General features: G+C 54.4%; 6 protein-coding genes across 6 annotated transcripts; 1 reads left to right on the top strand and 5 right to left on the bottom strand.

Annotated features, from left to right (window-relative positions):
- Positions 1-551: 551 nt before the first annotated feature.
- On the bottom strand, positions 552-1903 carry ColSpa_02195 (uncharacterized protein; the record flags this gene model as incomplete). The annotated part of the gene is made up of 2 exons (XM_049268407.1): positions 552-1688; positions 1742-1903. The coding sequence occupies 2 exons, from the start codon at positions 1901-1903 to the stop codon at positions 552-554; spliced, it is 1299 nt and encodes a 432-aa protein (XP_049124364.1).
- A 922-nt stretch (positions 1904-2825) lies between these two features.
- Positions 2826-3431, bottom strand: ColSpa_02194 (uncharacterized protein; the record flags this gene model as incomplete). The annotated part of the gene is made up of 1 exon (XM_049268406.1): positions 2826-3431. The coding sequence occupies one exon, from the start codon at positions 3429-3431 to the stop codon at positions 2826-2828; it is 606 nt and encodes a 201-aa protein (XP_049124363.1).
- A 4393-nt stretch (positions 3432-7824) lies between these two features.
- Positions 7825-9782, bottom strand: ColSpa_02193 (putative triosephosphate isomerase; the record flags this gene model as incomplete). Its single annotated transcript, XM_049268405.1, has 4 exons — positions 7825-8547; positions 8600-9416; positions 9482-9612; positions 9723-9782. 4 exons carry the CDS (start codon positions 9780-9782, stop codon positions 7825-7827), a joined length of 1731 nt encoding a protein of 576 aa, XP_049124362.1.
- A 1389-nt stretch (positions 9783-11171) lies between these two features.
- ColSpa_02192 (RNA polymerase-associated protein RTF1) lies at positions 11172-12430 on the bottom strand (the record flags this gene model as incomplete). The annotated part of the gene is made up of 2 exons (XM_049268404.1): positions 11172-12125; positions 12179-12430. The coding sequence occupies 2 exons, from the start codon at positions 12428-12430 to the stop codon at positions 11172-11174; spliced, it is 1206 nt and encodes a 401-aa protein (XP_049124361.1).
- Positions 12431-14816: 2386 nt separating this feature from the next.
- ColSpa_02191 (maintenance of ploidy protein mob2) lies at positions 14817-15750 on the top strand (the record flags this gene model as incomplete). Its single annotated transcript, XM_049268403.1, has 3 exons — positions 14817-14994; positions 15037-15154; positions 15207-15750. The coding sequence occupies 3 exons, from the start codon at positions 14817-14819 to the stop codon at positions 15748-15750; spliced, it is 840 nt and encodes a 279-aa protein (XP_049124360.1).
- Positions 15751-16266: 516 nt separating this feature from the next.
- On the bottom strand, positions 16267-17008 carry ColSpa_02190 (uncharacterized protein; the record flags this gene model as incomplete). Its single annotated transcript, XM_049268402.1, has 3 exons — positions 16267-16406; positions 16488-16815; positions 16967-17008. 3 exons carry the CDS (start codon positions 17006-17008, stop codon positions 16267-16269), a joined length of 510 nt encoding a protein of 169 aa, XP_049124359.1.
- Between the last annotated feature and the right edge of the window lie 7195 nt (positions 17009-24203).

Raw genomic sequence — 24203 nt, 5'->3', positions numbered from 1 at the left:
TTCAGAATCAAGATAAGTATCTTCCGTTACTTAGCCTTCATATTCAAGCCTTGCGCTCGAGATGTGTAAGCTCGTTCTCGACGTTGCGCCAACTAGTCTGCATAACTCGACCTTTTGTCCACCTCTCAGACCCTCCTTGCATTGGTTCACATTTGAGTAAATATACGTAGGATGTATAGAGGCACCACAAATTCACAGGAAGCAATTTGTTCACAAGAATTACACACCCGAACCCTGTGCTGTTTTCTCAAATCGGAGTTGAAACATATACAGGCATCTTAAGCCCAAGAGGTACCTCGGCAAATAACAAGTCAAAGGACGGACTGTATTCCCTGCAATGCTTTTCTCTTTGTATGTACTGCGTATGCCAGAGATCGTCCGAATTACTACTAAAAGATCCCTAAGGCGGGAGATGCATCTGTCATCCAATCATCACACCACACATGCAACAACACGGTCTGACGAATCCTTCTCGCCAACGTCAACTCGCTTATACACCCTCTGACTCACCACCGGCTCCTCTTTGCACAACAACCTAACAGCTTCCCCCTCTATGTCATGCTCCAAACCCCATCCTTGAACTTCTCAAACAACGCCAAATCGACACCGGCAGCCATGGCCTGGTACCCGGCCGGGTTGAGATGTAGATGATCTCCCGTGTCATACTCGACCTTGAGCTTCTCCGGTGCCGCAGGGTCCCTCACCACCTTATCGAAATCAACAAGCCCATCGAACCGCCCGCTGCTGCGGATCCACTCGTTCACCTTCTGTCTCGTCTTCTCTCTCTCCGGATCGGAGTACGTCTGGCCATCCCCCGTGAACGGCGTGATCGTCGCCCCGAAGACGGCGATGCCGAAGCGGTGCAGCCGCGTAATCATCTGATCGTACGCCGCCACGAGCCTGTCGCCCACGGCCTGCTGAGCCGCCGCCGTGGTGGCCGCCGTGCCAATGTCGTTGACACCGATGAAGACGATGGCGTACTTGACGGCCGACTGCGCGATGACGTCCCTGTCGATGCGCCCCAGACCGTTCGGGCCTAGCCCGTCGGCCAGCACGCGGTTCCCGCCAGCGGCCTCGTTGACGATGGCGATGCTCTGTGTTGACGACTCGTTCTGCATTCGCGCCAGCAGCTGGTCGGGCCAGCGGTCGTTGGCGTTCGTCGTCGAGCCGCGGCCGTCGGAGATGGAGTCGCCCACAATGGCCACGGCCGACGCGCCCTTGGGCACCCAGGCCTCGATGGCGCTGATCAGATACCAGTGATCCGTCCGGGTGGCGTTGGCGCCGAGGTCCTGGTCCGCCACGTGGTTACCGTTGACGAGGAACGATGTTGTCCGGCTGCCCGGGTGCGCGGTGATGCTGTTGGTCGTCTGCCCGTCGGCGAGGTAGATGGTCACAGAGACGATCGACCGCGCCTCAACGGAGAGCTCAATCGGGTCCGAGAAGACGATGGCGCCGTTGGGGACGATGAAGCTGCCGCTGCCGGAGAAGGTGACGACTTGGAGGGAGTCGGCGTCGACGCCGCTGGTACCGGCCGTGTTATTGGCCGTGCGGGCAATGGTGACGGCGGTGATGGGCAGGTCGGACGCGCCAAAGGCGTTGCTGATCTGTAGGCGGAGGGTGGAGGCCGCAAGAGAAACCTTGACAGTTTGGCGAAGGGTTGCGTCGCGGAAGACACGGCCTGTCTCGTTCTGTCATGAGGTCAGTCGCTGCGCAAGGTCTGGATTCGAGACGAGAGACTCACAAAGGGCGCTGGAGGTAAGTTGGCTGGCTCGCAGAGCTGGGGCATGGTTCCCCAGATGGTGACCCATTCCCTCTCATCCCGCGTGGGACATCGCGGGCGAGCCTGTACCAGCGGGGAAAAGAAGAGCAAGGCCGTGAGGGCCGTCTTGAGGGAGAGCATCATGGCGACAAGCTACAGAGAAACGAATGCTGGCTGCAGACCACAGCTCCAATTCCGATGAGGAGAAGGGACTCGCGGGTCTTATAACGGCATGCAGGTACGGACACCATGCTTCCATTACGTCTACTTCCCCTCAATATAATACCCTATTCTATGACCTTGTTGCAACGCTCGCCATGTGGGCAGAAGAGGTCATCCGGCAATACGGAACTGGTGGCATGCTGGGTAATGGGCTCAACCCGGCTGAAGTTCAGGCTAAATTCAATGCATCGTGGAGAAAGCTGGGGCTCTAAGCTTGTAGGTGCGGCGGGAGATGAGTTCATCCCATGCGATGCAACGCCGTCTCCAAGTCCATCCCGCTTTAGGGCGTTCTCCCCCGCATGGAGACGCTTCAATGGAGTGCTGGTGGGGAGAAGATCTGAGTCGGTGCCGACCGAGGGGAGGGGCCAGGGTTGATTAGGTTCGGTCACCGGGTGAAAATGCAACGATGACGACGCGGTGAAACGAACATCAATGATCGGCATTCCAACGGCACATCAACGTGCATGAAAGTATACAAGAGGAGCGGCTAGAAAGAAGTCTTCCTTTTCTTCCAGAAAACGACAGTGTTTCATACATTCGACGACGCCAAGCTAATCCAAAAGCGAGCTGACGAACAACGAGCGACATGAACCAAATCAAACGACCGTAGAATTTTCCACCAATTCATGGCAACATGAAGCTTGATAGGAAGGAATGGTCTAGCTGACGAGTCAAGATTAAGCAAGCCATGGTCGAACCGTCCCTCATTTCACACCACTCTTGTCATTGTGGGAAATCTAGACGCTGGGTTCCAGGTCGGAGGGAAAACGAGCGAAGAAGACAGTCGGTGAGCGTGACAGCCACCGCTAGGGAAGATGGACAGGACGAAACCGGGACATGACCATCACTTCAGTTGATCCAGTTCGTCCTGCATCGCAGGGCCAGCGGCGTAATCGGCCCAGTAACCGGCAAAGGCAATATATGCCTCGGAAGGGTGGTTGACGAGGCCGTATTCGACCTCGAGGTTCTCGGTAGCCTGGCTAACGCGCGAGTGGGAGACGTGGACCTTCATGCTTTCCTTGGACGAAGCGTCCTTGATGTCGAAGCCACCAGGGCATGGCTGACCCCAGATCCACTGGTATGTGGTCAGGGGCCCGAGAGGACACACCCGATCGTGAAGATCCATGTTGTTCTGGGTCAAAGCAGACCCAAGGACTGCAGAGGTTCCAGTGGCCCTCCTCATGATGGTGCTATCGATGACAGTGTCGTCTGAACCGGTGGTATCCGAAGGCGGTCCCGAGGCAGTGATCTCGCTCGAGAATATGAGCTCGAAGCCGCCGTCGTGGCCCGAATCGTCAAGGGCGCCACGGCCTTCAGCGAGAGAGGACGTGGGTTCGTTGGAGATTTTGTACTGGGGACTACGTTGCTGCGAATAGTTGCCGGGCTGGTACTCGGCCGAGGCAACGTGGAAGGGAATATGTGTGTCGTTGCTGGCGCTGGGATGAGACATCTTTGTGTCAAGTGTTTGGTATCCGAAGGAGTATTCAAAGGTATTTTGCATGTAAGAGGTCGGCCGTTGAGTGATGCTGGCTGAGGAAAGCGATGTCAGACCTCGCTCAGGGCACCCAACAACTATTATAGGAACGAGTGTTTCTCACCACAGGTTGAATAAGAAGTGTATCGAAAGGGGCCTTAACAAGGCCTGCTTGGGGTGGATGAAGGGAAGTGATGCAGAGAAGCCGGACGATGGCGATGACCAGCGAGGCAGGGCGTACTCGTTTCTCTCGTTCCAGAGAGATTTGACGAGGCTATTCGTTCCAGAACAGCAGGCTACAAATGGCTTAAGCGTAAGAGGGCAAGAAGAGATGAGAAGTATCTTGGATGATGGCTTTTTGGTGGTGGGTTGAGGAATAGGGGCGAGAAACGTGTGATGGGGATCGGGGGGATTTATACGTAGCTTACGCACTGCGTGAGGTGTGAGGTACGGGACGTTGGTGGTGTCGGCAGTGGTGGTTTGGGGTGTAGCATCGGCGACGATGGCTGCATGGGAAAGCTGGACGGAAAGAGTGCGAGGAAATCACACCTTTCCCATTTCTCTTTTCCTTTCCCCCTTCGTCAAGCACCCAAACTTTCCCGCCCTCTCTTTTTGTCCTCTTCTAACCATCTCATCCGATGCAGGCACACTTTGGCCGTCACCTCTTAGCAGCTACACGGCTGAGCCCAGCTGCGAGCTGCATGTACCGTGGTAGTGCGGCAGGGCAAGATGCTCGACACTGAAGAAGGAGACGGGGGGAGAGAGAGGTTCGTCCAGTCTGGTGTGTGGTGAGATGAGTGGGTGGGTGTGAGTGAAGCTGCACCTGGGGTCCTTGGGGGTGTACGCAGGTGTGGGGTCCAGGCATGGTACTTTTCCAGTGAAGGGAGGGTGGGTAGGAACAGGAACAGCATCTGCAGAGTGGCTTTCCAGAGACAGCAAGCTGCTCATGCCGTCGTCTTTCTTTTCTCAGTCTTGGTATGTCATCTCATATCGACTTCGTTGTTATTTCCAGAAGCTTGGTCCCGGCCCTGCTCCAGTGCCACTGGATAGATGTATCTGCCTTAGGTACTACAGGACCTTGGGTGCGTAGAATTGGCCTCAGAATGTGACTTATCTCCCTCCCACCCCTCGTCCCTTCTAACGACTGCTCGTTGCCCGCCTCATTTTCCCTTTCAGACACATTCGAAGGGTGGAGAACGATAACTTCCGCGCCAATTCTTGCCTTTACGCTTTGACGGCACCAGCTTCGAGGCATCGCCGTGTTCGTTTTCTCCTCTTCCTATTTTTGGGACTGGACGAGCCAATGCTTCCGCGTCGTTGACTGCGTCAGTCCTCGGTGAGACAGGACAGAAAGACGAGCCGAACAGCTGCGTCAACGGATGGTCTGAACTAGTCCTCGGCCGTCCTAGTCTACGCAGGCAATCCAATCGGCCGTTGGGCACACGCCAGCCCTACTCGACAACGGCCGATCGCATCATTCCAGTACCGTGTGCTCGTGCTCCGCCATCCCATCTTCCGAGCTCGCTAGGGCGTGTCAGTTGCTGCTGACATCGCCCACCCAGCACGCAAACTAGCTTGCTTCCGCCACATTCGGACGGTGTCTTGCAGTACACAACCAACCCTGCCGGAGTCTTGGCTGTGGACAAAGGAATTGGCCTAGAGCCGTCCCCGCAAGGCCCATGTCGTCCACACCATCGTCACCTTGCCGAGCTTGCTCACCGAAGGGGTAGGTCGACGTGTGTGTTGTACGGAGACGAGCTGGATATTGTCAAGATGTCGAGACCGATATCGCACTGTCCATACCAACCAAAGACGTTGCACGACAACCCTAATCGGCTCGAGGGACTCACGAATGGGCTTTGGTTCCTGAGAGCCTAAGACATAAGCCAATGTGCGAGACGATCCGCCCAATCATGAAACTACGTCAAATGCAGCTGGACAATTATCAAATCCAATCTCCATATCGCACAAACCTTAATCTCTTGCTGCCTTCACACCCAGATAGGCTTCCTTCGGTCCAATCGCTTGCTCTTGACAATACCAAATTACCGAACCAGATGACAGCAGGAATATAGCTCCAGTCGTCTACGGCTATGTTCGGTATGAATGCGTGGTCAACCCGATGGCATCATTGGCCCAATACCGAATGCCAATCAACAAAAACCTGCCGCTGTTTGTCTTCCATCGAGTGCGCTACTGCTGTCAGTCGATCTGAAACGCACTATTAACCAGCCAGCCAAATTGACCACCATTCCACTGTAAAGCCCGCACGTTCCGTCAGATCGATCCCCTGACTCACCTTTTGACTCGGATGCCATTGATGTGCGGTTCACTTTAGTCTCTGTACAGGGCCCGGTGTCGGGGATGGGCTCCGATCCTTCGAGAGACAGAGACGTGCTGCTTACTCGAGAAGCTCTGTATCCGCCCAGCCATGCCAGCACACGAATCCTCCTTGGCGTCCCAAGTGGACGAACCGCTGGGCGAACAGACCCATTAGACGTCACGGTGCAGAAGACAATCTCAACTCTGAGCACTGGGTGTTCGTTACTTGGGCTTGTATGCTTTGGGGGCCATAATGGCACTGCGACATTGCTTCCTGTGCCATTTCCCCGCAGCTCCGGGTTGATACAGTGCATATGCGCTGCCGGCAACACCGACGACTCAAGCTAGTGGGGTGTGCAAGCTGATGAACCGCTCGGTACCGTCCATATCGGACAAGTATAGGCCACAGAACCATCGGCAGCATCACCAATCGTGAATAGATGAGAGCCTCTGGTAACAGCACGAGCTCAAGGGCGGACTGCTACAGGAAAGATCTTCGATGCATACCTTGTCACCTGACGGCACAGACCCGGTCTGCGGTGAACAGGATCCAATCCCCGAACCACAATTCTCGGGCGAGTCCTGCACGCCGGCTGTTTCTCCATTCCCCAATCCAGGACGGCTGTGGGACGCAGTCCTATCCGTTGCAACAATGGCAAGTGCGTTGCTTCGGAGCCCCGGCCACGCATACTGGAAACTCTAGAAGCGCGCAGCAAGACAACTGAGCAAGGGGGAAGGGCTTCGTTCCCGGCCCTAGAACTCAGAAATGCTTCCGAGCAAATCAACCCCCCTCCTCCGCCCGCGGAACCATTCCCCGTGTCCACGACATGCGAGGAGAACAACGAAGCGCGAATGCCGCGCCCATCGAGGAACAACGCGCCGCACGGGAAGCAAGATCCGTGCATCCACCGATCCCTCGTGACTACTGCGCGAAATATTTCCATTTAGCCATCATGCCTTGGAGCCGTGGTGCCGTTCCGCCCAGCAAGCCAAGAGTTAGGAAGACTCCTAGACTTCTGACGGGGTGCCTTCGCCGCAGCTCTACTTATCCCGGGACACTCCCCCCCCCCCCCCCCCCCTGGCGGAAGACCTCGTGGCCCCCCCTTCAGGCTTCGAGAAGGCTTCGAGAAGGTCTCTAGCGTGAGGATCTCCTGCACTGGCCCCCCTTGCCTACCTACTCGCCCAAGACATGCACACCCTCCTCCGCTTTCTACTCCTCCACCACCTCGTCCACCAGCCCCGTTCTCAGTCGCCCATGCTTTCGTACCTGTGCCTTTTGCAGAGCTGCGCCAGTCCGACGCATCTCTGGTGCCCCGGGGAACCGTGACCCGGCGCCCCGGACGATTGGCAAGGCTTACGGGCGTAAAGGGGGAGGGACAACTACCACTTTGAGGGATAAACACGCAGAAGCAGGCATGCACATGCACATGCACCGAGGGCGCGTGGTAAGGCATTCTGTTCGATAACTTGGATCCACATGCATCCATTGAATACCCCTCCCTCACCCTCGGTCTCCAGGTTTGGCATCAGAGAAAAAGCTCCCGTGAATTTAGGTTGTAGGTCATTCCACTCGTCACTGGACGCGTCTCTCCGTCATACAAGCTATGGACACCCGCATCTCTCTGCATCCTGGCTGAGCTGATCCCTCCCGCATCCTTCTCGAGCCTGTCTTCCAGCCTGCAGCCTGACCGATGGTCTGAATGTGGCAGTCTTCGAGAACATCTTGACCATCATCGGCACCGATGCGTCTTCCCCACGCTTCCACATGGATGCGTAATCATCTTAGGACCCCAAACGCCACGCCGTTTATTGACCGCCATGTCTGTCTGTCCCAGCCCGGTCAGTCATGGCTGACATGGATTTATACACACTGTACATGGGGTACCCCCAAACTATAATGCGCCTTATATGGAGGGCACAGTCGCGTCGAGAATCGACGTAGGATCTGCATGCATCGGGCTGATACCCAAGACTTCAAGGCATGCCCCATTCCCTGTGGCATGTACTTGATCAGCTGCAGTGTGCAGCCTGCTTCCGGTAGGCGCCATCAATATGCGGCTCCCATACTGCTAGCTCTTCGTTCTTTGTTGCTGTTGTCCAAAGACACTGTCGCCGCTGTTGAACCTTTCCTCCGGAGACCACCTGCCTTCAATCTACGGACGGTTTGGTATGACCTGTCTAGCTCATTCTCGACGGCACAACGAATCCGAAGCGCGGCAACGGCAGGCCAAACACTCCGCTCACCCCTTGAGATCCAGTAGTCTAGCGTCTCTCTCGTCGGCGTCTCGAGCAAGCGTACAAAATCACTGGCCGTCACTTCGGGCACTAGCGTCATGGAAGCCCCTGGCACTTGTTCGTCGACGAGGAAGCGACGTATACCTGCCGGGAGAAGACGCAACGTGTCAAGCTGGCGTAAGCGATGCCTGATCTCCAAGCCCACCATACGAGCCAAAAAAGCCGTGATTGACGTCGTGCTGTTGCGCGTCTCCATGAGCGACGGACCGTGCATGTCGCTCTGCAAAAAGGGAATGAGGTAAGGGCGTGCCTGGCTGACAATGAAGTGGTTCACGTTGAAAAGCTCGGCGATTCTGAGGAGTGGTGACTCGCGGTCTGAATACGAAACGTGGGTCCAATGGTGGAAGTCGATTGTATTCGCCGGCGCCCAAGGTACGATGTTTCCGTGTGCATCTTTGCAGAGCACCGTGGTCTCTCGGTGACCGTAGAGGCTGGCTGTGGAGGCATTCGAAGCCACTGCGGCGGTCCATATAAGCTTCGTTGGTGTTAGCCTTCCTCCTACTCCGAGTAAAGAGCACGAAACTTACCACGTTCGGCGCCGTCAGGTAGTTGAGCAGTGTCGGAACACCCCCTTGGTCGGCTGTAGCAACAGTTATGTTCAAAACCCTCTTGCTTCGGTTGTATGCTTCTTCGAATGTTAAGTCGCCGACATTGGCTCTCACGCAGTCCTCCAAAACCTTCACGTCGAGAAAGTAGCCCTCACGAGTGAATCTCTTCAGTCTTCTCAGAAGCGTATTCCACCTCGTCGCGTAGGATTGGTCTTTTTGCAAACCCTTTTCGGCTTTGAACTTGCCCGAAAACGCAGACAGGTCAATGCCTTCTCCCTTGAGCACGTTTGGGAGCTCCTCTTCGGTGTGGATAGCGACCAATGCGGCAATGAGAGCGCCCGTCGCAGTCCCAGTAATGATCCGTGGGAGTAGACCCCGAAGGAACAGCGCTTTCACGACACCGAGATGGCACACTCCAAATATAGCACCGCCCTGAAGAACAAGCGTGCTTCTTCCAAAAGCCTGTCGAGTGTCGTGAATGAAATCCAACTTCATCTGGTTTGTCAACCCAACAGGGGGTCCAAGAGTGTCGGAGCCTGGTGTCGTTGGCAGATGTGTGATATCCTCTACCGCTTCAGCGATCTGGGTAATGTATTCTTCGATCAAGTACTTGGTGCCTGCGAAAGACCGGTTGTAGAGGGTTGGCGCAGTGATATTGCCCAAGTTCCGGATCAGGCCGGAGCGAAGGAGGTTGACTAGTTGGTTAAGGTTGCCATCCTCTCTCGCAGCGATTAAAGAGTTGAGGCGCTCGTTGATTAGGCGGTAGTCGTAGAACTTGGACGTTGGGTTATTCCTCCTGTTGCGGCACGAAGGACGTTAGCATGTGCTTCTAAGACATGGGCACAAACAGCGGTTGCTCACCACAAGTCCAGTCCAAGTAAGTTATCTAGATGCAGGGCTGCCTCTTCCCAGTCCTCGAAGGCTTCGGCATGACGGAGGAGTTCGAGCCATAATTCGACGGGGGTCTTGCGTGTGTACCAGTCGAGGAGTTTCTGTACATGTGCATCGAGGTCAGCCGCAGCTCATCCAGATGGAGCCGTGTCCCGCCGACAGACCAGAGTCTATCAGCGAGCAATGTGCAGAGTCGCAAGATGACACGTACCTGCTGCCAAAAATGCGTCACGTCTACGGCCACTTGCCAGAGCGCAACGACTACTCCCATGGTGGTGCGACGGCAATGGTGGTGAAGACCATGGAGGATCCCAAGCTGGTGGAGAATAGCGATATTGACGAGAATAGTGACGAGTGATATGAGGTGGTCATGGCATTATGACATTATGAGCCGGTGGAGCGAGGCGAGTGTCCTGTCTCTAACTAAGAGGGTGTTTGCATTCCAGTTTCTAGGGATGGCTGAGCGACAGAGAGGGTTAGGTAGATGGATGAAGAGATACAGAGAAAAGACAGTATGTTTGCAGGCCGCGAGTCAGTCGAAAACAAGAAGCGCGCGAGGACGAACGAGCGGGCGAAGGGTTGATGGACGTCAAGGTAGAGATGGAGAGTGATGCGAAAGAGAGAAAGAATCGTGTGCGTGCGTGTGCGTGTTATGTCTTCGATTCTGGCGTGGAAGAACCCACGGACTCGAGTCGTACCGCAGACTATGGAAATAGGAACGGGGTATTTGTTGACTCGATCACCGTGCCGGGCAGCTATCCGTAAATTGGCTCGGCCCAAGGCTAGCGAGCGAGAGAAAGAAGAGTGTGAAATCAACAACTGCAAGAGCAACAGGAGCAGCGGTTTTCGGGATTGCCGCCGGATGGTCTGGAGATTCTGGGGCAGGCTGCAGGTCGGGACCACTTCCCCTCCCCGAACTGCTCCCGCTGCTGCTGCATTTGCCAGGTGCATTGCGGCACTGCCATGGTTCAGGTTGTCCACGAGACTGACCCCACACAACTGTGCTGCTCCCCCGAGCTGGGAAGTTGGGGGGGCAGCTCCCTCAGCTGCTTGGCTGTGCCGTCCCATCCTTGGCGCTAGCTTCGACATGTGACAGTACCCATTGTGGTCCAAAGTCTTCTCACAGAGCCTGTGAGACGACCCCACGCCCTTACTGTCGCTCCTCAAGGTACTCCTCGGCTCAACAAGCATCGAGAGGTACTTTGGCTGAAGCATTGAATCACCTCATATCATGGCAGGCTGATAAGCTCGTTCAATCGGCAAGCTGGAACGACGCGCATTACTACCCATTAGTTGGTCCCAACAAAGTCAAACAGACCTTCAACGGTCAAGGAGTGATGACAAAGAAAACACGACAATCGCAGCACGTGTCCTGCCGTTTGCCGACGCCAGTCCTAGTGCGGCCAAGTCTCGTCGGATATAATGTCACGACACTGTTGCTTGTGAGCTTATCAGTTTTGGCACGCAAGCGAAGTTATAATGCAACCTGCAGCGGCTCGTACTGCTTGCATCTCGATGCTTTTTGTGGCACGGCGTCTGGCGCGCTCGCACTACTTGCGCAAAAGAAAAGTAGGCCTGATATTTTACAGCGGTTGATGATGGCCAGCTCCTGGAGTTGGTGTGTAAATGGGCTAGCCTTAGTGGGTCTCCAACCATATCCTCACTCCGAGTCATCGTCGTCGACAACATGACGACGTCTTCCACGGCCGCTGGGCTCCATCATGTCGTCATCATCTCCATCAGCGTCCTCATCATCCGACCTCCTCTGCCGCTTCTTAGACCGCGGTGCCTCGTCGTCAAGAAGCTCCTCTTCGTCGTCCTGATCTCCCTCGCTGACCTCCTCGTCACTCGCGACAATGAAGTCGTCCTCCATGTCGTAATCATCCTGCCTGCGCGCACCAGAAGGCAGGTCGTCGTCAGAGTCATACTCGGGACGCCTTCTCTTTTGCTTCGGTGCGCCAGGCATGCCCCTCTTCCGTGATCCGCCAGCGCGCCGTCCACCTTCGAGGTCACCAATGGAGAGGCCTCCGCTGCGGCCAAATCCACGGCTGGCATCCATGCGGGCAGTCTGCGTCTCCCGACGTCGTTGCATCTTCATGCGCTCCTTCTCTGCCTGTTCTGCCTGTCTCATGCGCAGCTCGGGATCCTGGATGGTGTTGATGATCATGTCCTTCTCCTGCGGCTTTTGTGATATCGTCGCCATGCGCTCCGCAAGAGCAATAAGAGCGTCGTCGGCAACTTCCTTTCCAGGTCGAACAATATATTGATCGGTGACATGTCCCACGAACATGAGGAAGTTGCTGGAGTACTCGGCGGCAGCGGCGTAGTAGTGTCCGTCTTGGAGCTCGGAGTATGGTTGGTCGGGTCCAGGTGCCAATGCCTTGGTCGTCACTTCAAAGTGCTCATCGCCGACGGTCATCGTCACAGAGCCGTCGCTCCATCTGTGGATCATGGCGTTGCTTTGTAGCTTGTTTCCCTGTCTTCGGACGCGGATGTCGGCCTTGGGCACCTCGGCTTTGGCGTTCTCGATATCTTGCTCAGTAGGCTCGAATGTGTCGGGATCGAAAAGCGTCGGGACGATTCTCATGAACTTGGGGACGCGAAGAGATCGTAACTGGGCATTGTCAGCGCACATCGTGGATGATTCGGGCTGCCGCGGTAACCTACTCTCTGATCCTTCGCCTTGGGGATGCGATGGCGTTGCATCTCAACGGCCTCAATGACTTTAGTCTCGTAGTCTGTTGATGCCGGTGCCTCATCGTCTCTGCCGTAACCCTCGCCGGCATCCTGATCGGATGCGATGTCGCGTTCGCTGCCAGCGCGACTGCGGTCCTCCTGGATCTCGTCCGCTGGCTCGTCGCCGAAGAGGTCCTCCTCATCTTCTTCGGGCAGCTCGACCAAATCTTCGGAATCAGACATGATGGCAACGGGACACCAAGGAACGAATGCAGCGTGTTGGGGTATCGAATCGTTGGTGAACTGTCGGACGTGGTTGGCAGCTTAGCTACTTTGCTTTGAGAAAGGTCAAGAGCGAGGCTTGAACAATCCCTGTCTCAAAGTCTGACCCACTTGCGTCGAATTGAATTGGATGAGGCTGGTGCACCGCCACACCTTCTGCCGTCCGGAGGTAAGAAATACTGGGGAGGAAATTCGACAAAGGACCAAAGCTAAAATGATTTATCTAGTTTGGTAGAAACGAGAAAATACGAATCGATCTTCCAGCTTTGGTGACTTTTCGGTTCAGATTTCTGGGGTTTATTGGTGGTACAAAACACACCGCCAGCGTCCCAACATCCCTTACGCCACACGAGGCTGATAGACAGGACCCTTCTTTCCCTCTAGCGCGAGCCCAATAGCGATGGAGCGATGGACCATTTGAACCCAAGGCTGTGGAGGTGACGGCCCGTGCGCTCGCTTAATGTGACACTTTAAGTCTAGCGCTTCTTATGCCGCTACTCCTCGAGGATGCAGGAGCGAACGTAGTCCGAAGAAGCTCACCTTCAATCGCCCCTTTTCAGGTTAACCCTCTCTCCTTGCTTGATATCCGGCGATTTTTCGATTATCAAACCGACGTCTGGAGTCAGCAGAGCTGAAACCCAAAAGTCCAGCCTCTTCAAGTCCTCCCAGGAGGCGCGCCGGCCGACTCAACCTTATAAACCCCTCCGATCCCCCCTCACCGCGGGTACCTCCTCTACTATGTCGAACCTCTTCTCAGGAATGTGAGTTGCCTTCATTTGTTTCTCTCGCCACTTTTCGTTCTGCGAATTGCTTCTTTTCCTTCTTCCCGCTGTTATTTGCTTGATGAAAAGATCGGGAATCCGATGTTTGTGGTCGCTGCACACAGCAGACAGCTGTGAAGTTGGTCCTTCGGCTAGTGCCGCAGCCAGCCCGTATCTTGGTACATGCACTCCGGCCTGGTCACCGCTGAGACAAGGGGTGCATTATTACATGAGGGCATTGCCAAACATGGATCTTGGAGACATGACCAGATCTTTGAGGGTTCAGTGACACCTCTGGGTCAAGTCCACAGTCGAAACCCCCCTTCGCTGTAGCCAGAAGGAGGTAATCGGTCGGCCACCTAAGCCGTCCACGGCCTTGGTTACCGGACTCTCAAATCCTCGCCATACCCGGAAACGAGCTTCACCTTGAGTTACGCTCATTGTTTCAACCCTGCTCGACGCCATCATCGCGATTTCTCGGTATTGCAGCCGCCTACTGTACCATTGCTTCGGTGTGCCCAGTCAGGAAGGGAAAAGGGCAATGTGGCAACAAAATGAGACTGTCACCACCAACAATCACCTGAAATGAACACACAAGACAACAGCTCCCCATCACGATTTATGGCCTCATCTCAAGCATGAGCCAAGGGACCAGCATCGAGACAAGCCTGACTCCATGCACCCACCGTCGGCAAAGCCAGTGATCTGGCAGCCAAGAGAGCAAACCATACAAGCAGTCGTTCCTACTATTGGGTGCTGAGGTTCCCGCCGAACGTCGAATCATCATTAGGAGGACAACACCTCCACTCCCCAGAGCTGTGATAGAGTCTTTGATTCTTGGTTATGGGTGTTCACGGTAGTCTGATCAGGCTCTCGCCGACTTTCGCAAAGACAATGGCAAGCAAGCGAAGAGTATGCTTGGTCTGTCTGCCTTGTCATCTCCGACATCATCGACCTTGATTTGGGGGGCGCCCATATCGAACCAGCTCTTTCCTTTCAGCATCTTTTATCCAGTTTCTCAGGGACATCACAACATCATCGTTTTCCCCATTCGAGCGCAGCGATACTGGGTTTTCCTCTGGACACTTCTATCTACAGATGCTGCCAAAACCTTTGAATTTTTTCACCATGCACAAATTCGCCCAACCCTTCCCCCCTCAGACACCTTCTGGCCTAGTTGGGTCTCAAACATCCCTAGATTGTCAACACAAGCCCCTGAATCCGCAGGCCATGTCTGGGCTGAGTCAATTTCTCTCAACGTGGACGGAGCAAGCGCTTAGCTCCTAGTACCTCCCGGTAGCTGGCTCAGTGGTCGCTATCACCGTCACACTGGACTGCTTTCTGTGCCGCGAAGTCTTCGTTACGGCCTCCAGGCTTCATCAGCTAATCAGACACCGACGAACAGTAACGCCCGCTTTCGGGGACAAGCCGCCAAACCGCCTGGCTCAAACAAGTCCCCTACGTCTTCTACCGCCGGCCAGCAGCCTACGTCACCGACCGTTTCCCAGGGAAGCCAGTCGTCCACCAACCTCGCTCCCAAAGTGCCACCTCTGCCCAACTCTCCTTCTCTCGCCCACTCTATTGGCATGGACGACCAGGGTAGCTTGACCGACGGAGACAGCATTCTCAACTCCTATCACCTGCCTCGTCCCATGCCTATTTGGCTCAACTCCAACTATGGCAAGCACATTGTCAAGGGCAACTTTATGACCCTGAGCGCGAGACCCAAGACGGTCGAGCAGGGCGAGTGGATCGCTCATCAGGGTAAGTGATGGTTTTGTTCCTGGTGGTATTCTCGCTAACCAGACGAAGTCGTTGAGCATTACAGAAACCTCTGGAACTTTGTTCGTGTTCTTCACGAGAAGGAGGAGGATGGCTCAACTATCTGCAATGCCACCACCTGCCCCAGAATGTCTGCTGGAGCGTAAGTTGCGAACGTGTCCTCCTTGGCTTGATACAAACTTGACACTCGATAGGAACCACTCATTCACGTGGCTCAACAGCCGTCGGGAACCGGTTGAGCTTCCTGCTTTCGAATACATGACTCTTATGCAGAGGTGGATCTCGGGCAAGATTGACGACACCAACATCTTCCCGACCGACCCTTCGGGCGTCTCCTATGCGCACAACCCGGCCATCACCACGACGCCTCTCTCACAGCTCACGAACCCCGGCGAGCCTGACTGGATCGGCAAGCGATCCGGCTTCCCCCAAAACTTTATCGACGTCTGTCAGACTATCTTCCGCCAGATGTTCCGTGTCTACTCTCACCTTTACTGGGCCCATTTTGTCGAGCCCTTCTACCACCTGAATCTCGAGAAGTCCCTCAACAGTTGCTTCAGCCACTTCATCCTGACCGCCACGGCTCTCGACATGCTCAAGCCGCACGAGCTTGAGCCCATGCAACCTCTGATCGACCTCTGGGCCGCCAACGGCACCTTCCCTCCCGAGTCGAAGGCCTACGAGTACGCCAACCTCAGAGCTGGTGAGCGTCTGATGCAGCTGGCTGGTGTTTCCTAAATATGTGCGCAAACATCACAGCACAGCTGGGAAGGGGTCGAAGTGGAACAGACTTTGCTATACGGATTCTGGAGTACTCGTTCTCTTGGGAACTCGAGACCGAACTTTTGATTACGAGATTCGCCGGTCGTTCTGCTCATGCCCTCACTGTTGATGCCCACATGTCCAACGGACCGGAAGAAGCACAGGGGTCAGAACCAAAGTGACAATGACAAAAATAAACCAAAAAACCAAGATACAAACACACCACGCACGCATTGCATTCGCAGCAGCCGAGAAGAGAAGGGGCTGCATGTTGGAGTTTCGGATTTGCTACTACGGCGAGGCAGGCAAAGTCTCAAGAGTCTCAGACACACGCAAATGGGGTGAACATCGATCGTCTCGCATGGAATGCTTTGGGGGAGAAGAAGAGGAAAGGAGGGAGAGAGAAAGCTGATGGTAGACGAAAGATTCCATAGGCAAATCGCAGGTGACAGAAGATAGTGCTTGCCTCAATTTCAAGTGATTTGTGATATGCTAGGCGGCCACTTCGCTGATCTTGTATTCGACCACGACCGGCTTGCCCTCCTCGACGACGAATCGTCCGGACCCGACATAGACCTTGTTCTGAATTTCCTTGAGCGCCTCGTGTCCCGTCTCAAAGTTGGCCTGCGTAACTATATTCCCGTCAGCATCTGCCCATGCATGATCGTGGCTTCATGATTGCAGGGCTGCGGCCAGAAAGGAGAGGAACTCACAGGCATCGCCAAACTCCGTTGTTTTGGCCCCAGGCAACCCCTTCAAGACCGTCCCCGCGGGCCCAGACACGTCGATGGTCCCCGTGTAATCAAACCGGATCGCCGCACCCGTCGCCTTGTCCTTGAGGACGCTCGACACCTCGAGCCGGACGTAATGCCCGTCCGGGTCGGAACGGAGGTAGTCTGCGCCGTGGACGAAGACGGCGTCGACCTTGATTGGGTAATCTGGCTCTGACCGGAGAAGGCCTGTGTTCGGGAGGAAGGCCGCGTGGAATTGGGCGCTGCCGACGGCGACGACGCCGATTTGGGTTGGGGTGTCGAGGTGTATCTGGGGATGAGAGTCAGTTCGGGGAGTTAAGGCCGCTCGGGATACTGTTGTTGAACCTCTCGACGTCTGGGAAAGGGATTTGGAGGTTCGGTAACGGGAGCAAGGGAGGGATTCTTTGAATTGAGATTCGGACACCAAAGAGGGCGCGTACCTGGACCGTGAAGGCCGGGATGAGCTTGGGGAAGTTGGACATTTCGAGCTGGGTTCTTCGGTCTGGATTTCCTGGTTCGATTCGGTGTTTCAGTGCTTTGTCTCGAGGCTTACGAAGATTCGGAGCTTTCAGTGACAGATCGGCACTCTTGCAGGATTTTGTAAATGTCCAGAAACGCAACGAGGCTATCGCGAAGGTCAACCACTCTCAAAGTTGCGTGAATCATAGACTAACTGTCGGGAAGAGTCGAGGCCTTCCCCCTCTCCCAAATATCTCCTCTCCTCCTGTCTGCCGATGACATGATCTGCAGGAATGAGGGGTTAGATTTGCTTCGCCTGCGTACGACCCCCGCACCGGAGTTCGAGCTGCAGCCACATGGAAAGAGACGCACGCGGGAAAGTATTGGGAAAGTCCAGACGCCTAGTTGTCCGAAAGGGGGAAACTGTTGTGAGCTGCAGATGCAGTATTTGTGCTTGTCCCGCATGCAGACCAGTGCATGCGACGGGTTCTTGCAGGGTTTCGGCCTGGACTAACAATTTGGCGATGTCTTTCTGTCGTTTCTTTGGAGACGATGTAGGTCGATACCTGCGATGCCAGCTTGAGGCACTGAACTGAGAATTTCAACTTCCGTCGCCCAAGTGCGATCCAAACGAGTGATATAGTTTCGGAAAAGGTCTTGAACCTGGCAAGTCTCAGCATGTGTATCAAGCTCAAGTAGTCTCGAGAATTTCTACGTTATAGTTCGAGCTTCTCCATATCGCCCTAGAAGTTGCATAGTCATAGTTCTTGTTGTCAACTGTCGACGTTGCGCAAAGTCATGGCGAACATTCGGCTTTGATTGAGCTGAGCGTAGGATCCAATGACAATCCCAAGTCCGATTCTAACGGCACAGGGATGCATCGCAATCTCTGTCCTCTTCGAAGTCGATATGTCTCGCATGTTTCTTCCCTCTCTCTTACAGCTCGAAGGGTCGGCGAGACTCTGCTCCATACAGACCGTTGACGGCCAGGGATAGTGAGCCGGGAATCACATTTTCATAATACGTCAATACCCGCTGAGCGATCAAAGAGAAATGGACGATACAAAAGATTTGAAGCGACGATCAAAATGTTGAGAGGTACATGGGGACTTCCACGGGGCCTGGAACCGTAGTTGAAAACGCCATCACGTTGGAAACCAAAGAGACGTCGAAATCTCAAGTCGAAAACACTATACTAAATATCAGGAGGTTCAGAAAAAAGAGGCGTCGGTCCATGGATATCATGACCCATCGTGCAGTCGCTGTACATGCACCGCGTTTTCATCAATACCTTAGAAAGAGTGTGGTCTCTTACTGCCATTTTTTAAGATCGCTCCATGTGTACGAGATGGCACGATAGAAGGGGAAGTTGCTCTGTTGATGGAGGAGCTTTACAGAAATGGCCCTCGAAACGCAATCACATTCGGAGTTCTTGGCCTGACAGAGTAGACGAAACTCCGCCCAAGTAGCTCAATCGCCTATAAGCAAGTATAACATGAACATGATTACGGTAGCAAATAACAGCTTTGAGTGGTTCGATCTCACGCTTGGAACGAACCCTAACCTCAACACATTGCATAATTGCAATCCATTCAGTTTTGGATGAGATGTGAAGTTCGGTCATTTTGCCTGTGCTGCCGCGCTTTAGGTGCCAGAGCTTCGCCCAAGTCATGCAAGGTGAGATATACATATCGAAAGTCTGGGATGATGTTCGAGACGCCTTGTTCCAGCCCAGCCCAGAACAAGCTCGCAACCCAGCAGACATGTCTATGTCGAGATCCGAGTGTTAACAGGGTTAGACAGCTAGCTTTTGACGAAGACATGTCGTGATGGCTTGGTTGCCTAGATGGCATCCACTAGTACTGAGAAGCAAACACGGTAACATGAACCTTGTGTTTAGACGTAGAAATGAACTCTTCATACAGTCCTCGAAGAAGTATTCAAAATACCCAAACATGAACTCAGGTTGGCCTAGCCCGCGATACTCTCTTTACTAAGTAGCCCGAGGCTAAAGTAATTAGAGATCTAGTGACTAGGCAACATGAAAGATTATAGATTGTTGTCGTCTTGTATCCTTAAAGGCATAAATGTTGGAATAACATCTCGGAGATCCCTCGTCGGACTGGATGATATCCTAGGAGTAGAGCCCCTCAGCCTGTGGCCATCAACGACTGATGCCTTTGGCATAATGTTTCACAGTATTCTAGCTGGTTGACAAGTACTTCTGACTAGCCGTTTCAATCAAAAGAAGATAGGATTAAGGTTTGAGTGAAATGTTGTTTCAGTGCGTTATTTAGCGTCAGTAGCCACAGCTTCAGTAACAACAGTAGAAGCGCTCTCGACTTGGAGAAAGCAGAGCAATACAGTCAACTACACGACCTCTGCTGGCCTTCTAGAATACCGGATGAATGAGACTAGGTGCATGGTTGTCAGGTCCCAGACCCCTAGAACCAGGATACCATCAAGACTGACACCTCAAACTATAAGTCCAACAAGTCGACTTTGGCTCCATTCAAAACGGTCCTCCTCACTGGTAAAGAATCGCACAAGTGGGAGAGTAATAATCCATATTTGGCGTACAAACAATAGCACCCTCATCCCTTTAGAACCCAGAGACTGGTGGCAAAAGTCAAAGTCGCATGACATCCTTCCGAGTGAGAGAGAGAGTCTGACTATATCCAGAGTCTCAAAGACGAGAACGTCGGGCATTGCTAATCGAAAACTATAAAGATAGGCGATATCAAGAAGTCACCAGTCATACAAAGTCCATTTTCTTAAACTCGAAACTCATTCGATATGTCGGATAGTCAGGCCCGCGTCCATCAAGACCGACAGGCAAACCAAAACAACTCGGCAAGGAAACTTTGGAGATTACCGAGATCCTTCCGCAACGACACCCATGATCCGAGAACAAGAAACCTAGAAGCCTGTGTCCCGCATCCTGACAGATCGACACCCCCCCGCATCGAGATCCGAAATCATGCAACCGTCGTCAATGCGGCTTTGGCGTTCGGGCGGACGTGGGATTGACTCTCCCGCGGGAACTCTCGCCACACAGACGCAGACACGGACACAACCAACACAGCTGACTCTGGGAGTGAAAGTGTATATCAGACTTTTCCGAGAGACATACCTCGCGAACACGGCATCGTTGGGGGTTTTCTTTGGCATAAAGGCGTTCGAGAGTTGGTAGCCCGCACAGCTGTTGTAGAGTGACACCATGAGTCACCAAAGTTCACATACGATGACTCAACTTCGTGGGGAAGAAGAACAGATTAGCAAGTAAGGTCAGAGGGATGGTTCACTTCTGACCATGTTCCTCATCTCTGAGACGGCTCAATGGCCAGAGTGAGTTCTTTGTTCTTCTACGGGCTCTCAACCAAGAAGCACTCTGTTCTTGAATCACAGGACCATGCAGTGGCTATCCTTGCGAACTTCCGCTCCCAGCTAAGAGTCGAGGAATGAAAGAGGCACAAGTCAGAGCAGAGCTACAAGCCAGAGCTGGAGGCTTCCATTGAAAACGGCCAAAGCTCCCGGTCAAACGTAGACAATCGACTCTTCCGTCGACAAGCACCCCATGAGAACCTGATACAATGACCACGAGCTCGCCATGTGCCCCTGAGGACCCAAAACAGCATCTAGATTTCCGACCATGACGAGCAAACCCCATCGTCACGAAACAGCAGACAAGCTGGACGCACGGGTAGCGCGCCGATCCGGTCCCTCCGAACTCTTCTCCCACTCCCGTGGACCAAGCAGTTCTCCTGGGAGAAACCCCAAGCTCGGCATCGTTTGAGGACGAGGGGTTAGGTCGGTCTGGGATAAACCAGTCAACTCCAGCCGTCAGGGCCTCGCCGAAATCCTCGGCCTCTCCTATTTGAAATCAAACCCATATTGCTGTCGACTTCCTAGTGTCCCAGTGACACATCAGTCCCTACACACGTCTGCCATCCCAAAACACCACCGTCTGACTCCCTTTCCCCCGAAACCCACGGCTACCGCGACAAGGGCAAAAAAAAGTCGGGATCAGCATTCGGGAGGCGGCCGTCCCGCCAAGCACCGAACTCTCCCGTATAACCTTTTTCCATTTTTAATTTTAGAAGAACCCTCGACCGCCTCACCCGGAGCAGAGGGGGGACGCATGTTCGTGACGTCGTATAGTGTCAGTCGTATGGCTAGTGGATATCTCCCTGTCCTCCGGGCGTGTGAGCATCTTTGCGTCTCTTGTTGCTGCAGCTCGTGAGTGACTATGAACCAAGGGTATTTCATTTCGGGAGCTTGCGCATGCGGCCCAGCAACAAGCTCCGTTTCAGAATACTCCGTCCAACATCAAGACGAGTGGCTCCCTTGCCGCCCCCAGGCAAGACCAAAAAGCAACCAATCTGTTTTTAAACTCAGCAACCCAAGAAAGCTGTCAAGCAGCAAGGGGTCCGAATCAGGAAATGCAGGTCGGGGGAGGAATCGAAAGGAGCTTCACCGCCAACCTGGGATTGCGTGGGATCTGAGGCGTCTGCCAGGCACGACTGGACGGAAAAGTGGGACAGGGAGAAGCAACCATGCCCAACCCTTCGGGCAGGGAACGATGAGTCAACTCTTGAATGTCGAGAGAGAGAGAGAAACCAACAGTCAGTCGGGGCTGGGAGACGATGGGAAGTGGCTGGTCGATTCTGTTTGCCGGCCGGGCTCTGTCGACATTCGGCACAAAAAACCCTAAGACCAGATCCCAGTTCCCTGTTACTATCGCCCACAACCAGCGGATTGAGAGATCAGATAGATCGCGGATCCCGGGTTTACTTTGGTAGACGAAGTGTCGATGCCCCTCAAAAAGGGCCCGTTGATGGACGCTGTCATGGCTCGGTGCACGTCGTAACGGCTCTGCAACGCACATACGGCGCCGTCCTGCAGCCGTAGTCTGCTGGAAGCATGCATATGGGCCGAGGTGCCAGTAACCGTCGGACTGTCGCAGCACAGGATCTCGTTGATCGCCCAGGTCCGTCTTGGGGGGCCGCGATAGCGCATGCACAGGTGGGCATTCTGCGATGCGCCATAAGGTTTCCGCTTGCGTGTGGAGGCTGGTGACAAGTGACGAGTGGCCGAGCGACAAGATCCTTTTGGCGGAGACGGCGCTCCCTACTTTCCACGGCATCGCGACAATTGATAGGATGCAGCGACTTGGCTCCGACGCGGCGACGCAGAGCGCAGAGTTTTCATTTTCCCCAAAGAGTCATTGCTCTGGATACGAAGTGGTTTTTTGCTTCTGAGGATTTCCATTCAAGCGGGATGATAGCCGTTCGTGGGTTGGCGACCTGCACGGCCTCTGTTCACCGCCACGGAGGCGTCGGTTCTGTGGACGGGGAGAGGTTCCGGGCTACTCTTGGAACCCACCAGTCTCAGTCACTTGTTTGCAACAAGAGCGGGAACCCTGGGCGTGTGCATGAATGGAATCTGAACCAACTGACCCAGGCTTGGGAAACTTATCACTGTTGGGATGCAGCTGCTGTCGAAGCTCCATTGACGCGACGGGGACACCGTGCGCGTCTCGATTCTAGTCCTTTATTTTCTTTCCGTAGGGGAGAAGTAGTCCATAGAGACCCGGACGGACCCAGGACTCTGGATGACGTCGGATGAGTGAAACGGAAGCTGTGGATCGCGGCATCGCATCATGGCAAGTGGCGGGGGTTCGGATCCATCGCTTGATGCTCAATCTCCGACTTCAAAGCTGGAAAGACAAGGGAGAAATTCTGAAAGTAGCTCCGGAGTGGATCCCGGGGACGCGAAGCTTAAGCTGCCGGTGGGGGGGGGCTCACCGACAAAATCGACGGCAACGACGATTATGACTATGAGTCAAAGGAAGAAAGAAACTTGCGCGATGGTGATGCGTCCTTCCATCCTCTTCGATCATCGAGAGGCCGCGTAGGGCTTCCTACCATCGTCTTGGTAGCCCGCAATACTGGTCGCGATGCTGAACTGGGAACCCTTCGCTCGTGAGGTCGAGTGAGACCGGGGATCCTCACCGGGATGCTCACTCGGAAGCAGCAGTCTTGGAACTAAACCGGAATTTCAGGGAGCAGGGGTGCTCCGAAGTTCAGATGCCCCGCTGGGGTCAGCCCTGTCAGGAATCCGTCCCAAGAGTGGCTGAACGAGATATTTCTTTTCATCATCAGCCATGGACCTTGTTGGAAATTGGACGATTTTCCGGTAGAAGAGATCAAAGAGCGGTTGTTGTTGAACGGCCGGACTGTGCGAGCTGTCTGCAACGAGCCGGGCGGGTTATGGGCGTCTCAGGCGACTGGGCGAATCGGATTGACCTAGGGCCATGCAAGACAATTTGAAGGCCAGCCCAACTGCCGATTATGGCAGAGGCATGAATGAGGCGCTTTGAGTCAGTCGAGTTATTATTCCTCCGTTATCCGTGCCCCTAGCAACCCAGTTGCAAGACGGGAAAACACCGAGGGAGACTCCTCCGCCATTGTGTATCAGCCGATCTCGATCTGGTCGTCGGGTTGGGCAACAACGTACGTTTGGGTACGATGTTGAGGTCAGCCGCGCACCTTGCAAGAACGGGACCTTGTCAGGCGGAGCACGACAAGGCGGTGGAAGATGAAAGGCCGGTGATGAAGGCCCAGAAAGGCCATGACGAGGCCTCTAGTTCATGCAACACGCGAGAGAAGTACGATGAGGCAACGCGATCAATGTTGAAGAGGAAGGGGAGACTTCCGTTTGGGTAATCCGGTCGGCGCAACAGGCGCATTGCAGGCGTTGGGCGTATTGGGATGAGACTTAGTCCCGGAGAGAGAAAGAGAGAGGTGTGTTCCTGTCGTACAAGCCGCAGATCCAATGGCGAAATTGGCGGTCTGAAGCAGCGGCTGCGGAATCAAGTTATTCGGATTAAGGGTTGTTGGCCGAAGTTGGCCGGGTCTAGGCCACAGATTGGGCTCCATCGCCAGGAACGCGCGAGAAGGAAACAAGATGTGACGACGTATTGGAAGCTGAAGCTCGGCTCCAGCTCCCGCATGGCTGCTGGCCTCGGCCTGGACTCGCGTCAAACTAGAGGCAAGGTACCTCAGGCACAGCGGAGGTGAGGTCAGGTATGCGTAGTGTGGGTGATGCTCTCGTGGGACCTATGACAGGAGCTGAGAGTAGCTAGGGATCGATGCGGCTGCGGGCGGTTCGACTTGGCTTGGCAGACGGGGTGGTGCTTGGTAAGGTAAGGTAAGG

The sequence above is a fragment of the Colletotrichum spaethianum genome (genome assembly GCF_022836535.1).
Source record: "Colletotrichum spaethianum MAFF 239500 DNA, contig04, whole genome shotgun sequence".
Classification (NCBI taxonomy): Eukaryota; Fungi; Ascomycota; class Sordariomycetes; order Glomerellales; family Glomerellaceae; genus Colletotrichum; species Colletotrichum spaethianum.
The sequence above is the reverse complement of the archived record's forward strand: the minus strand, read 5'-3'. Positions and strand labels throughout refer to the sequence as shown.